The 14,605-nt window shown below is 35.7% G+C and overlaps 1 protein-coding gene across 1 annotated transcript in view; it reads right to left on the reverse strand.

Annotated features, from left to right (window-relative positions):
* Nucleotides 1-2,442: 2,442 nt before the first annotated feature.
* The window catches only part of DCN (decorin), a 35,356-nt gene continuing 23,193 nt past the window's right edge, over nt 2,443-14,605 (reverse strand). Inside the window, exons 4-8 of the mRNA XM_079305234.1 lie at nt 9,822-10,035; nt 9,520-9,633; nt 8,239-8,332; nt 4,061-4,199; nt 2,443-2,983 (exon numbers count right to left, since the gene is read on the reverse strand). Coding sequence (XP_079161360.1) covers nt 2,789-2,983; nt 4,061-4,199; nt 8,239-8,332; nt 9,520-9,633; nt 9,822-10,035 — 756 coding nt within the window. The 3' untranslated portion in view covers nt 2,443-2,788. The remainder of the gene's footprint in view (nt 2,984-4,060; nt 4,200-8,238; nt 8,333-9,519; nt 9,634-9,821; nt 10,036-14,605) is intronic.

The raw sequence follows: 14,605 nt of genomic DNA on the forward strand, positions 1-14,605 counted from the left end.
ATTTATCCATCAGCAATTGAGTTTATGATAACTGTCCATAACCTGGTGCACTGCAGGAGAAACCAGACTAAGAGATGGCCACACCTTTGCTGGCAGTAAGGGATAAGATGCTTTAGGCTGCACCAGGAAACAAGGATATTATTTTTTATGCACTTGAGTCCAACAGTTGTGACCATTTACTGTCTGCATACTTTACAAAGAAATTGAGGATGCATTGCAAGGCCCAAAGGCTTTCTACTCTAATTCTCTTATTTCTTTCCACCCAATTGTTTATAGATTGTTTGTGTTTGTTCTTTTTTTTTCTTTCCTTGTTTTGTTTTTAAGTGGAAAAACCATCTGTTCTTTATTTATATTAAAAGCATTTTTAAAAGTATTGGGCTTCCCACTGCTTTGAAGTCTCTACAGATGCTGTGCATGGATAGAATCCCATCAGCCAAACATTGTTGGTGTGGCTGCACAATTTATGGAAAACCAACACTGAATTTACCTTTTAAATTTGCCATGATCTTGCTTAGGTCTCTTGTTATAGGATTGGCTTATTCTATTCCATTGAGAAAGACTGGGAACTGGGAAAGTCCTACTAACCTTGCAGCCCTTGGTTGTTAGAAGGGATGCATTTTTGGGGAATAATTTATGGTTTAACAGTAAGCAGCAAGCTTGATAGGGGACATATCATGGGTATTACAGAGGAGGACCAGACTCAGATAATTCTTCTGGACTTAAATTTTGTTTTAATTAGAAAGAAAATCCTTAGTATGGGAGATATTAAAACTATGGGTGGAGAAATGGAAAGGGTGTGTATATGTTTCCATGATGCTTTATGTAATTGTTTGGGGTTTTTTTGTGTCTGAATCTCTTTCTGTAACCATGTACATACAAACTCTGTGGAGCTTTTAAGGCCAAGAAAATGCCTTTGTTCTTGCTTGAAATGCCAGTGCTTGGTTTTCTCCATGAAGTCTCTGTCTGCACAATAGCTGATATAAAACTGGAACCAAAAGGAAAAAAAACCATAACTGATGATTTTCTGGAGGGTTTTCCCTCCTGTGACAGAAAGATATCAAATACTGTTTGTTTTATTTAAAAATAACTCTCTGAAAATGTGAAATCCAAAAGAAAAACAGACAGAAAGCAGAGAAATCATTGGCTACTATATGAAGAAGATAGCTCAGAAGAGTGCAAACATGCTTTTTCTGTGTAGTGGTTATAGTGAGTCATAATTGTTTCCAATTATTTACTGCTGAATAAATGACAGCTATAAAAAGACTATATTTGTTTTCTCCTAAAAAAATACCTGTGAGACTTAGGCATGAAAAAGTTCCTTAAGGCAAAACAATTTACACAACTTATTCTTACTTTAGCTATCACCATGCCAAAGATACTCAGGTTTCAATATTTAAATTAAGTTCTGGCACACTGATGTTATTCTATCAAAACAAAAGAAGAAAGACAAACACTTTGGAGTTTGCCTGTATTACATTATTCTTTAATATAAATGACATATAAGTTTTACAAATTAGAGAGATTGACCTTGGAGTATTAAGAGTCTGCAGAAGATTCTTTCCAGGTGATGTTTTTATTGAGTATGCATTTAGCTTTGAAGATTGACAGTAGGAATGTGCAGCCTACCTTTGATGTGCTTGCTACTCGCTGGTGTGGGTTGAAGAATTCCAATTTACAGAGGGCTCCAAATCACTCTAAGTAGATACATCTATAAATGATGTTCCCAACAATGTCCACAATTGCAGCTATTCCACTTCATATATTTCTATACTTATGGTTTTGCTTCTATAGTCTAAATTCCACAAGTTTGTCAGACTGAGGAGCCTGCACATCTCTACTTCACAATTAATTCCTTTTTTAAAAAAAAAAAAAAACAGTAAAGGATGCTGACAAGTGTAGAATGCAGAACAAGTGAAAAGTGCTATGTTTTTTTTTTTTTGGTTTAGATAAATACATGGATTGATAACCATTACTAAACCCTTATACCATACTCTGCAAGACAGTACAGTCATAAAAACTGTTCTTGTGACTAAGGTGAGAAGGATTTGCATTAGAGAAATTTACTCATAGAGCTCCAGATATAGGTTACAAGTTTTTTACTGCAGACTACTCAATATTTTGTTCATTAGGATGATGTTAGGCTAATTCTGAATAGCATCGCTCTAGAAGAATGGCAAACTTTTAAGAACTATGTGTACAATACGATTTTATTTTATTTTTCCAAAAATAATGACATTAGCAACAACTTTATTTGCCTCTGCTAAATAGATACATTCAGAATTATTTTAGAGCTATAGTGAATATTTTTAAACCTCCAGGGCTTGAAATAAATTTAAAGGAGGCAACTCTTACCTTCTCAAGTCTCAAGATGATTTGAGAGTCTTTTTTCCCCTCTGTTATTTTTCTCTGTGTGTGGCTATAAAAATAACCCCAATCACTATCTTTTCTTTTTTTTTTTTTTATATCATAACTTGAAAAATATTTACTCCGAATTTCATATACAGTGGATTCTGAAAACCTGTAGCATTCAGCAAACTGAAAAATGCCACAGAAAGCATGCTGGAAAAGAAGGAGGCTGAAATAAGTCAGTTTAAAGCACAGTTGGCAATTCTTATTGGTGGTATGCTCGCTCTTGTACATCTGTAATCTCATTTATCCTAAATCAATGGATCTCCTCCACTTTACAGTGAAGTTCCTGGCATTTGGTGTTAATTGTTAGCAGTGTTTTTGAACAGGCCTATAAGGACAGACACGTTAGCTGGAACAGGACCCGACCCCATCTCGGACTCTATTTGTAATTCCCGATCTGTACTGCAGAGCGTTCGTGGATGCACCGGAAAGCAGAGGGCTGGATCTCCCAGTACTGCACGGGGTTGCTGAAGAGGCTCACTCCAGAATAACTGGCCTTCTTGGTGTTGTAGCCAAGAGGGCAGAAGTCGTTGATACCAATGGAAGCAATTTTGTTGTTATGAAGATAGACCACCTGAAAAGCATACAAGTACTGAAGTGAGAAATCGAGATATCGTGGCAAATAAGATAAATTATTCCATATTAAATTCTTCCTATGAGTTTTGACAACATGATACAAATATGTCTTCTTTCCAAACAAATCCTTGGCTCTGTTTACCCTTTGAAATACATAGCATACACCCAGCTGACATAATTTCTACAGAAGGTGCACAAGCTGTGCAAGGTGAGCTAATAATGTTACAGTCAGCTGGTGGCATTGTATGCAAAAGAGGAGCCAAAGATGTAAAATTATTAACACAGCACTGTGGCTCAGGAGCATGCACTGTAAACAGAGAATGTAGTATTTGATTCTAATTGTTTTCTCTCCAGCTCTAATATTTTCATTCTCATGAGTGCAACTATACAGGACTCACAGCCAAAAGAACCACTAATGATGATTTAAAGTAGCTGATTAATATAATTTTGCTCCAGATTCAGCATTTGTGGAGAATTTTTCCAAGCTACATGCAGGGGTAATTTACATTTGAGAGTCTTCATTCTTTGGGAGCTTTCTTTCCTGTAAAATCTTAGTCTGGGTGAAGAGAGATTTAAATTGCTCCCAAGAGGCAATAATTCTAGATATCCAGCCAAAAAGACCTGAAAAATACTGGTGATGTGAAATGCCTATTTTGTCTATTTGCCCTCCTGATGACACTGTTTTGTGACGTAACAAAGGAATGGTTATTGGCAAAGGTTGCAAAATGTCATTTAGTAGAAATGGGAAAAAAATGGAGAAATGTTCTTAGAAATTGTTTTTGACTAAAGAGGAAACCAAAGCACACAAATAATCCCATATTTTTTGTGCCTCCTCAGACACACAGAGACAACAAATGGACCTCCAGATCTGTACACCTCCATAACCATTTCCACACAAAAATCAGAGTAAGAGTCTTCCTATTATATTCAACAATTCCATGATAATTCAAGCATTTATGAAACTTGCATCAAGTTAAAAATACTGCACACATTTCTGTTCAAGACTGAATAAGCACACAAATACCATTAGGAATCTTTCAACTATTGCTCTCTGACACAGTATGATAAATTTTACCTGTATATATTTGTGATCACCCAGTCCACCAGGTACTCTGACAAGTTCATTGTTGTTCAAGTGGAGCTCTCTCAGATGAGGTACATTGTTAAGAGAGCCATTCTCAACTGAAGAAATACTGTTGAAACTGAGACCCAATCTGAAAAAGTTAAATCAAAAACAAAAACAAAACAAAAAAAGAGGAAACAAAAAAAAAAGTGTTAAACTTGACCACTTTACTATCTTTCTTGGGTTGATTGCTTCTCTACACTGTCGTTGAAGAACCGACAGGCTAATTTTCAGAATTATGTGTGAGCTATTTAGAACTAGCTTAAATAAAAAAAAGATTAAATAAGCTTGACATGTGATGTGAACAATCATAATTATCATTATATCATTCAGCTTGTGCTTATGATATTGCATACTTTGATGAGCCATATGACTAATCCTAGTGTAGATATGTACTGTGCACCTCCATAGGCACCAGATTTTCTTTAAAAGCTGAAACATTGAATAAATGATATTTGTAGCTTTAGGAGCACAGTCTGAAACTTTTATTCAAGCTACATAACCCATGTTCCCACAACTGTTAAGCTTAAAATTCCACCACATCCTTCTAAGATACTTAGAGTAGTTAGAACCATGTTATGTACTGGAAACAGGAGCTCAGTCTTATTCACAGTTATCTAATAACCTATAATTCTTTGTGGCTTGTAGCAGTTTCAGAAGTCAGAGTCTGAAACAAGAATTAAATCACAGAACTGAAAATCCTTGTTTGATTTTTATAGCTGAGAGGTTTCTTAGTATTAATTAGTATTATATATAATGCAAATAGTCTTATTATACTAATTTAAGTATTGTAATATTTTCAAACTATTAAAGGAGAGTTTAATGAGAATGCCATCAACATGAAGCTACTTCACTCAGAAATCAATTCACAGTATCCCATTTCCTATTTAGAATTTTAATTATTATTATGAACTTTCTTTTGAATAGATACCAAGATTTAGGAAAGTTTGGGGGAATAGGATCCTACAGAGCAATTCAGTCTGAAGTTCTACAGAATGCTTACAAAGGACTTGGATGGGTACTAGTAGTGAATGTCTTTGAAAGGATTGGGGGAAAAAACTCCACATTTTGTCAGAGGGATATAAATTCCTGTCTGACACATATCTAAATATGTGCTCACTATGTGTTAAGGTCTGCAAGCAGATGTGTCAAACCTGGGAGATCAGTGTGAAAAAAAGCAGTTCTGACTGTCATATTAGTCTGTTGAAGAGAAATAGTCCCTTTCCACAGTCTTTTAGGGAAAAAATGAAATTATAGCAGTCTGTAGTGAAATGGACCTAAATCCCAGGAGTGAAATTATATGCAATCACATATCCTCTAAATGTCTTATGAAAAACTCTCAGTCACTTGGGGCTATGCTTACACATGAAGTAAGTCAATATTATTGTGTAAAACAGAGGCTGATTAAGAGTGTTTGGAAAGAATAGGTCTTCATTGCCCTTCCCATAGGGAAAAAAAGGAAGAATTGGAAAAATCACTCTTGCTTCATACATTGATATATTACTTCCTTTTTTATTAGTGAATAAGTAACATTTTCCCAGTGTTTCAGTAGATCTCATCCCACTTCTCTAAATCATTGAGCATCATAAAGGCATAATCAAAAACCTATCTCAAAACTGAAGAAATTCTCAAATACTTTTCCACCTTTTTTCTCCAAAAATTGTTCCCTGCTGAACCATTTCCACTATGTTTCTAAAACAAATGTCAGTATGCTCAACACCAATATTATCATTATGGGCTTAGAATCATAGACTGAATAAGGGTGGAAAAGGCCTCCAAGACCACCAGGTCCAAATTTTAATGCGATGTTCACCACGTTCACGCCTAAACCATGTCTCCAGGTGCCACATCCACATGCCTTTTGAACACTTCCAGGGATGATGATTCCACCACTTCTCTGGGCTGCTTGTTGATGTGTCTGACCACCCTTTCAGTGAAGAAATTTTTCTTGATATCAAATCTTTTGCTTGTTTCAAATTTCACTGTATGGACCCAGACCATTTCAGTAAGCTTTATTAGAAAACAGACATCAGAAATATCAGATGTGTAATGTGAATGTCCTCTGAAGCTCATTCCTGCATGTAATCAGCAAAGTCTTTGTTGGGTTTACTTTCATAAGATTATTGTTTTTTCACTGAAGCATTCTATGAAGGCTTTTGAAAGATTTAAGACTAATTTTACAAGGAAAACAAACAAGAAGGACAAATATTGTACATCTACTAGAATGCAGAAAATTCAAACGAGAATGAGCAATAGACAAACAGCAAGCTCCTGCATGAAACATTTTGTAGTTTAAAATTCCTTAACACAGTCAGAAAAATTACCTGTTTCTCAAAGTTTGTCCATGCTTTAGGGCAACTATTAGACTGTCAAGCTTGAGTTGGCATGAATGAGGTTGTCTGACCTGTCCTAATATCTCTGAAAATTTAGGCATGTCAATAAAAGCTAGGGGGTTTTGTGCTGGGCTGGAGCTCTTCCACAGTCCCCTCCTTTCTTCATCTGTCTTGTTTTGTGCATTGTGCTCATTGTTCACCAATCTGTGCTTTTCCTAACTTCTCCCCTTTGCAAAGGAGCTTTTCTGACTATGCTTAGGCTACCTGCTTAAGCACAGAGCAGACAGTGGTTCAAAACTTAAGCCTGCCCTGAGCAGCTCTATATTTCCACATCATGGTCGACAGAATATCTTGTTTTTCCATACAGAACAGCCACAATAGAAGCAGCCCAAGTTTAGATATTTTTAGGAGTCCATTGGCACTTGCTGTTTAAAACTTTATGTCTTAAGGCAGACTTCCAACAATGTTGTCCATGTGATGTTGTCTGTGCTGTTTTCCAAGTGTGGATGAGAAAAACAGAAAAACTGTGTCATCAGCAGGACAGCCAACATGTCCCACAATCTCCACCTCCAGCAATGTAAATTACTCTCTACCTGAGTAGTCATCATCTTGTTTTGGTTTTGGAAGTTTTCTTCATAATTTTTTTGAAGAATGTTATATTCTATTCTAACCTCTGTAACAAACAATAACTGCTTCATATAGTCCTCTAATCCATAATTATAGTATTTTTATTTTTTCAATAAAATCTAGGACAGACTTTTTTTTTGAGTCTGTGATAAAACATTAACATAAAATGTAATGTGAAATGCCTTAATTTATAAGCTCTGGAAAGCTGTTCTAAGCTTTATATCTTGGAATTTTCAGATTCAAAATAAGTGTTAGGTTACTATATTCTTCATTGCATTGAACTGCTGTCCAAGCTACCATAAATAGCAGTAAACTCCTCCTGTTACTTAGTAATCTTTCCCTGATTTCAAGCCTTATTATGACAAGCAGAATGAAGAAGATGAAAATCCATTAATTAGATCCAGTAATCTGGTTAAAACTTTATAATTCTTTTTTAAAGCTATTTTCATAGTAAATTTTTAAAGTATTAAATTAGAAAATTTACTTGTAGTAAAAATCCATTTTGCACTTCGATATGTTTTTTGATGTGAATGAATTCTCAAATCATTCTGTGCAGGGGCTTTTTGGGAATTGTCCTTTTATTTTCCTATAGTTAGAGAAATTTACTCAACAACAGTCACTCTGACAACAACATTTTTTCAATTAGATTTTATGATTTTCTTTTTTTAATCATGTTCCTGGACTCATTGTAGACTTGTCTTCCTTGAGAAACAAAGGAACCACTGTTGAAAGAAGTTTTGGTTCCCGTGTACTTTTTTCCTCAGTTTCCAGGCAAACTGCATGAGCATTGCTGTGTTCCAAGAAAATTGTATAAACCAAAGATGGATGTGCAATGAAAGAAGCATGATATAAAAGTGTAATTGTTCTTGTTTGTTTGTTTGTTTGGGTTTTTGTTTTCTTGAGTTTGTTTTGGTTTGTTGTAAATCAAAGCAAAGTTCTGAGCATATAGCACTCATAATTGAAAACAGATGAAAAGTTTTGTCAAGAAAATAAAGGAAGTGTTTGTTTTCTTCAATCAGTACACAAATCCTTAGAATCCTTTCCTGCTAAGTTATGATTATTTCAATGATTCTAATGCTCATGAAGCCTGGACTGATGTTTTATAATTGTGTGTGTGGTGATCGCAATTTCTACTAATATTTTATGCAAAAAGAAGAAATTAGTTCTTACTTTGCCAAGTTGGTGAGTCCAGAGAGGCTTTCAGCATCAATTTTGCTGATTTTGTTGCCATCAAGGTGAAGTTCAGTAAGGGATGGAGGAAGGCCTGAAAGAGAGAACACCACTAAATTACTTTTGATTAAACTGGATTCTTGTATTTTTTAAAAATACTTGCACTATATCAAGGCTCTTTTACAGTTGGCAGAAGCATTTTTCTAAGCATGCCCGTCAACGACTTGCTAAATGACATAAAGAACTTTCACCATAAGGGAAACTGAAAACAGCTAGTGAGAATTTATTTAGCATGAAATAAGACCAAGCTCCTAGAGTCATTGTTAAACAGTTAAGTCTTGAAAAATACCTAAATTAAATTCTTCTCATTTATTACTTCTAGCCTTCATGATTATGCAAATGGGACATATAAAGAACTCTTATTTTAGCCAGACTATCCAGATACATAAATGTGCAAACATGTGGCATCTAGATATTTAACAAGAAACTGCAGCAGAAAATGCAACTGTAAATATGAGTCAGAATAATTTCCATGTTATTTTAATTAGAGTGCATATTACTTCACAAATTTTGTTTATCAGGAAAGAAAAAGAGGAAACATATTTTACGTATCTGAGGTCCCTCAAAAGAAAATACAAAACAGGAAAAATGGAAAGAAAAAAATCCAACCAGTATTATCTTTCAGAAAGTTTTCAGCCATTTCAAAACAATCTGTTGGCTGAAGTATGAATAAATTGAATATAATTTCCTCTGAATTGGAATCATTCTTGTTTGTTTGTTTTGTTTTTAACAAATTACAATGAAAGAGTTCTCATTTTGTAGGAATTTGCAATTAAGTACTTTGAAAAATAGAAAAGATTTCTGTTTTGTTATAGGGACAATGTTTTTGGATTCAAACCCACAGACTTGTGGAGGGCTAATTTTATGCTTGTACAACTTCAGTTAATTCTACATGAGTTTACAATAGTGTAATGTTAATTAAGCTCAATAACCAGGCTTGGAGGCTGAAAATGTTCTTCCATTTTATATTTCAGCTCCGAGACAAGAAACACAAAATAACATAAAATGGCATTTTACAGTACACCTCTCATGAAGTTTGTTGTAACCAAAAGCCAAAATTTTCCAAACTAAAAAAAAAAAAAAAAAAAAGTCATCTGGTCTAAAAATAGATACTTTAAGGACAGACTCAAAAAGCTTCCACAATATCTTTTTTCCCCAACTGGGTAGAAGTTATCACAATATACCCATGCCAATCTCTGGAATCCTAATTGAATTTCTTACCCTTTGGGATGCTTGTGATGTTGGTGTCTGCGATACGGATGTAGGAGAGCCTCTTCATCCCCTGGAAAGCTCCATTTTCAATGCCTGAGCTCTTGATTGGATTGGTGCCTAGTTCTGCCAACAAAACAGGGTTGTGAACTGTGCTGCAGTGTAGGTACCTCTATTCTTCAGGACAAAGCTAATTTGGAGGCACAATTTATTGGGGCATCTGTTGGCTTTCTACATATAATCACTGATCAAACCAAACAAAACATCTTGAAAAAACACTCAGTTGTGTCTTTTATAATTTAACATGCTCATACCTAAGACAATCACTTGATTGAGTCCATTAAAGACTGCTTTCCTCAGCTTGGAGATCTCATTCTCATGAGCCCGGATCTCCTGGAGAGACTTCGGCATGTTTTCTGGGAGCTCCTTCAGGTTGTTCTTGGACAGGTAAAGTCTTTCCAGTTTCTTCAGAGGAGCAAAAGCTAATGGGCTAATTTTGCTGATTTTGTTGTTGACAAGGATCAATGCCTGGGGAATAACAATCAAGGAGATCTCAGATATCACATGGAAAATTATTTGTGGTGAAACATTTTAAAATTATTATTATCATTGTAATTATTATTGTTTATTATTATTTATTATTGTTGTTGTTGTTGCTGTTATTATTGTCTCATGCCTTTTGAGGTCTTCTGATGGCAAGTTTGGTGAGCTGAAGAAAATCCAATGCAGTACTAAAAAAAAAAGATTATAAGCTTCTGAAACAGTGAAAGATAAGTCCTATAGAACAAACACAAGTGTTACTTCATTGCTGAGATTTCAATGCAGCTTCTGATAGAATCCATAGTTTATGTTCAAGAATAAATACAATCATTCCATTTGAAAACTGTGAAGGACAGCACAGTCACAAAAAATTACATAATTTTTGTTGTGGTTTTTTCCTGATTTTGTTTATCCTAGGGATACTATTATATCTTATCCATCATCACACAGCCTTTCTAACCAGTTTCTCCTGAACAGGAAATTCTATTACTCAATAGAGTGAAGGCACAGCCCAGCTTAATAAAAACATGAATAACTTTGCTTTGTTCCTCTTAGACTTATAAAAACTAGATTTCTGATGAATAGCATTTCCCCCCCCCCCCCCCCCCCCCCCAGAGGTATGAGCTATCTTTTTGGTAAGCAAAACTTTGTATGGAAGGAGAAAAATCTTAAGTATTATGCTCCAAGACCTGCAGCTGGGATCATGAACCACACTTACTTTGCCTTCCCTGTCAGTGCCTAATCCAGTTCTCACAACTGTGGTATCTAGACTCATGGTAACTCTGAGATCATCTCTCTATGCAGCCAAGGGAGAAAGCACTGTTATCTGTAATAGCTGTTCTCTGCATGCCTCTGAAATTTGACATTAATTCTAAATTTCATGGATTAATCAACTGTGTCACAAAAGGGAGAAGGTCTCATTATTGTCAGGACATAACACAGTAATGGAGAGTATTTCATATCTAATAGATACTTGAATGACTCTTATCATTGCATCAGTTTTCTATCTACTCATCAAATTTACAGTGCTGCATGTTTGTGCAGTAGATTAGGTAGAATGGGACATTTTGATCTCTACTTATATTTATTACTAAGGCACCTTTTTCACCTTCTCCATTATACTAGTTTCAGAAACGGAAGACAATAATTGCTGTAAATACCATAGTGAATACTCAGAGCATTTTCATACACTTGCAATATTTTCAGAATTACACTTTAGTCTGTTTCTTGGAGGAAAATGGATTGTCTGATTTATTCCATAATCAGCTAGCATTAAAACAATGGCAAGACTATCAGCCTCTGTGACAGCACATCTCCATCATGGAAACTTGAAAGAGAAGTGAAAGAAAATGGTGATGTGTTTTTCCCCTAATGGACTCCTCTTGAAGATCACCCTGAGCAAACCAGCAGTGTGTACAGTCCATGGTTTCACTGAGTGCATATGAAGATGAACATATCTGCTTTTAATTTTGTATGGTAGCTAGAAATAACTCATATGCAAGAGGAGGTAGAAGAGGTCACCCACAATTCAGCAGAATATTTCCCTGGCAATAAGCCTATACCAAAATAGATATGTGGGTCAGTGGAAGCCATGTCCCAGTTCTCTTTTATTGGGCCTGGAACACATGGATATACATTGGGAGTGGTTTTCTGATTCATGGTTGCCAGATCTGTGGTATAGATGTAGATTCTGCACATGGTGAAATTCAGCTACCTGTAGAGTATTTGGGCATGGCAAACAATCCAGTTATTTAAATGTGGTATAGTTGAAATTATGGTGATTAGCCTCTTACATAATTTTTATTTCAACAGTTGAATGTGCTACTGCTAATTACATTGTTCTTTATTTTTTACGTATTTGTCAATGTATTTTTCCTAACTCTCTAAGTCAAAACTCAATGAGTTTGGGTTCATGTTATGAGTATTTGACATTTTTATCCTGCATCTTGCATTGTACTGCTTAAACATTTGTTTCGGCTAAAAGCCTACCTTTTTAAAATTTATTTTAACTTAGTTACTTTTAAATAAAAAATTCTGGGCAGTGTTACTCACAGCTGATGCTTTAGTGTGAAATATTTTTTGATGGAAATAAGTAGGCACACATTCAGCTAGGCACTGTAAATATTCTCTGAGTAGTTGGTTGTTATATCTCTTCAGAGAGGAACTGATACCCCTGACCAAAACCAGAAGTTATCTGGGTAACCTAGGGTTAATCTGTTATGCTTTCCCAATGCTTTCTCCTGGATATGTTAATGTTATCTTGGAGAAACACATGGAATTGTTGCTTTATTCAAACACTCAAGGAGTCTCTCACTTAGAAAAGATGGTGCTTTATCAAAGGTATGTGCAAAAACACTAAGTTCACAGTGGGAACAGGTATTTGGTGGCAAAAAGTGGGAAAGTCAGAGTTTACACCTTTTTCTGTACCAGAATATTATTTCCCACTTAGACCCCTCTCTGCAAGTCCCTGCTCCCAGTATTTTAAACCTGCATTATTTTGCCATTGTGCAGCTGTAAAGAAGGAAAAACAAACCCACACTACATTTGTAAGAGATGTTTCACTGTTTCCCAGAGCAACAGCAAATGATGAGTATAACACATCGGTATAGCACCTGGCAAGCCATAACCCTGGATTCCTTTCCCACTTCACAATACCTCTTTTATATCCCATACTTAAAGAACTAAGTTATTAACCTTGCAGCAATGCTGTTTACTTTCCTCAGAATGTGTCCCGTATGGTTTGCATGTAACAAAAGCTAAACCAAACCAAAATAAAATGAAATTAAAAACTCAGGGGATTTAGAGGTCAATGAAAACAGGAACTAGGGGACAAAAACCTAGGGAAAACATCTGCAGGCAGTGTTACAGAGGAATGGATCTTAGGAAAAAAGAGGTCACATGGACCAGATATCCAGAATAAAGCCCAGATGGCATGATGGGACAGAGTGCTAAAGGAGATATGAAATTTTTGTACAGGGCAAGAAGTACTTGGAGAGTAAAATAAGGGTCATCCCGTAAGTATTAAGACATCAGATTGCTAGTCTTAGAAGTTTCATAGCAATTCCCACAGATAGGAGAAAATTCAACTTCCACCCTCATTTTCTGGAGATAAAGCTTTTTTCCTTCGTCATGATATAGCGTGTAAAGTGATTAATAAACATTGACTTAGTTATGATACTGCAACACCTTAACATGACCAGCAGTTTAAGTGTCATTCAGACAGGAAAAAAAAATAAGTTTTACTCCAAAGATGACTCTTTTTTTAGTGAAACAACTCTGGTATTTCTGTAGTCAGGAGAAAAAATAAGAACCACTGTATGACAGGAATAGATGCTGGCTATGTTGAAGTCAGTGGGAGTCTGGCCATTTAGCTCCCTCTGACCTGGTTTCTACCTCAAATATTTATTCCCAACACAAAAAGGAGGATTCACAATTCAGGAAAAAATTTGGAACCCTTGTTGGCAGACTTTTGTTGAAATGCATCCTGACAAACTGCAGAGGCAGCGTGTGGCAGCTAGGTTGGAATTAGCATTGAGTTGTTCTTCTTGCAGTTACTAAAACTTCCAAATTTTGCCCTGTCTAGGGGTGGGAAGCAGGGAATTAATTTTTCTGGTGTAATTTCATCATATGAGAATCTCAGGAGACTGTTTTGAGGGGTTTCAATCTCCATTCATCCTAATTTAGTGTAGTTTGGAGTGAGAGCCTTGCCAAAACCAGAGTTAAAATGGAAAACTACCAGCAAACTTTCATCAGCCATATTACACAGTGATACACCTGTTTAGCCAGCTGGGGATGGTACTCTTATCTAACATCAATTCTTTACTGATGCATGCATCCTTCAGGGTTTAAACTAAAAAGTCAATCTCTGACCCAATGGAATTTCTTTAATTTCCTGAGTTATGTATTGCATTATTACCTGCTTTTTATTACAGTTCTGCTAGGAACAGTTATATCCTAAGAACTTTAACCTCAGGAGCCAGGCATCCCAATAAAAATAATAATAAAATTCATCCCTTTTGTTTATCTTACATTTTCAGTCAACTCATGCTTATAACTTGGACACAGAGTCAAGGTTTTCTTCCAAATTTATAAGGATGTATGTGCATTTATGGAAAAACTAAAAATCCAAACAAGTAAAGAACAAAATGAAACAAACAACAAATAAACCCCTCCAAAAACCAGAACCTGACATTCTTTTCTAATCATCCAAACCTAGAGTCAATAGGACATAGCAAAGAGGGAAAAAAGGGATGACATGGAAGCAATAGAGAAGAGATGAATGAACCGTGAAAGAAGGAGATGCCAAGAAGGAAGGAGATGTTTGTACTGTCAGTACAAACAAAAGAAGCCTGCAGAAAACAGTTTGATCACATATACAGTACTTGCTGAATTATCTTACAAAGCAAAGGAACCTGCTGCAGACTTAGTTTGCCTGGCCCTTGAGCTCTCACTGGTACATCTAATGCAACATGACTTGCACAGATGAGGAGGAAACAAGAGGTTATGCATTTTCCCTTTTTCTTTCATCCCTGTTTTTGTCTCCTATGACAAGAAATTT

The sequence above is a fragment of the Erithacus rubecula genome, assembly GCF_903797595.1.
Source record: "Erithacus rubecula genome assembly, chromosome: 4".
In the NCBI taxonomy this organism is placed as follows: Eukaryota; Metazoa; Chordata; class Aves; order Passeriformes; family Muscicapidae; genus Erithacus; species Erithacus rubecula.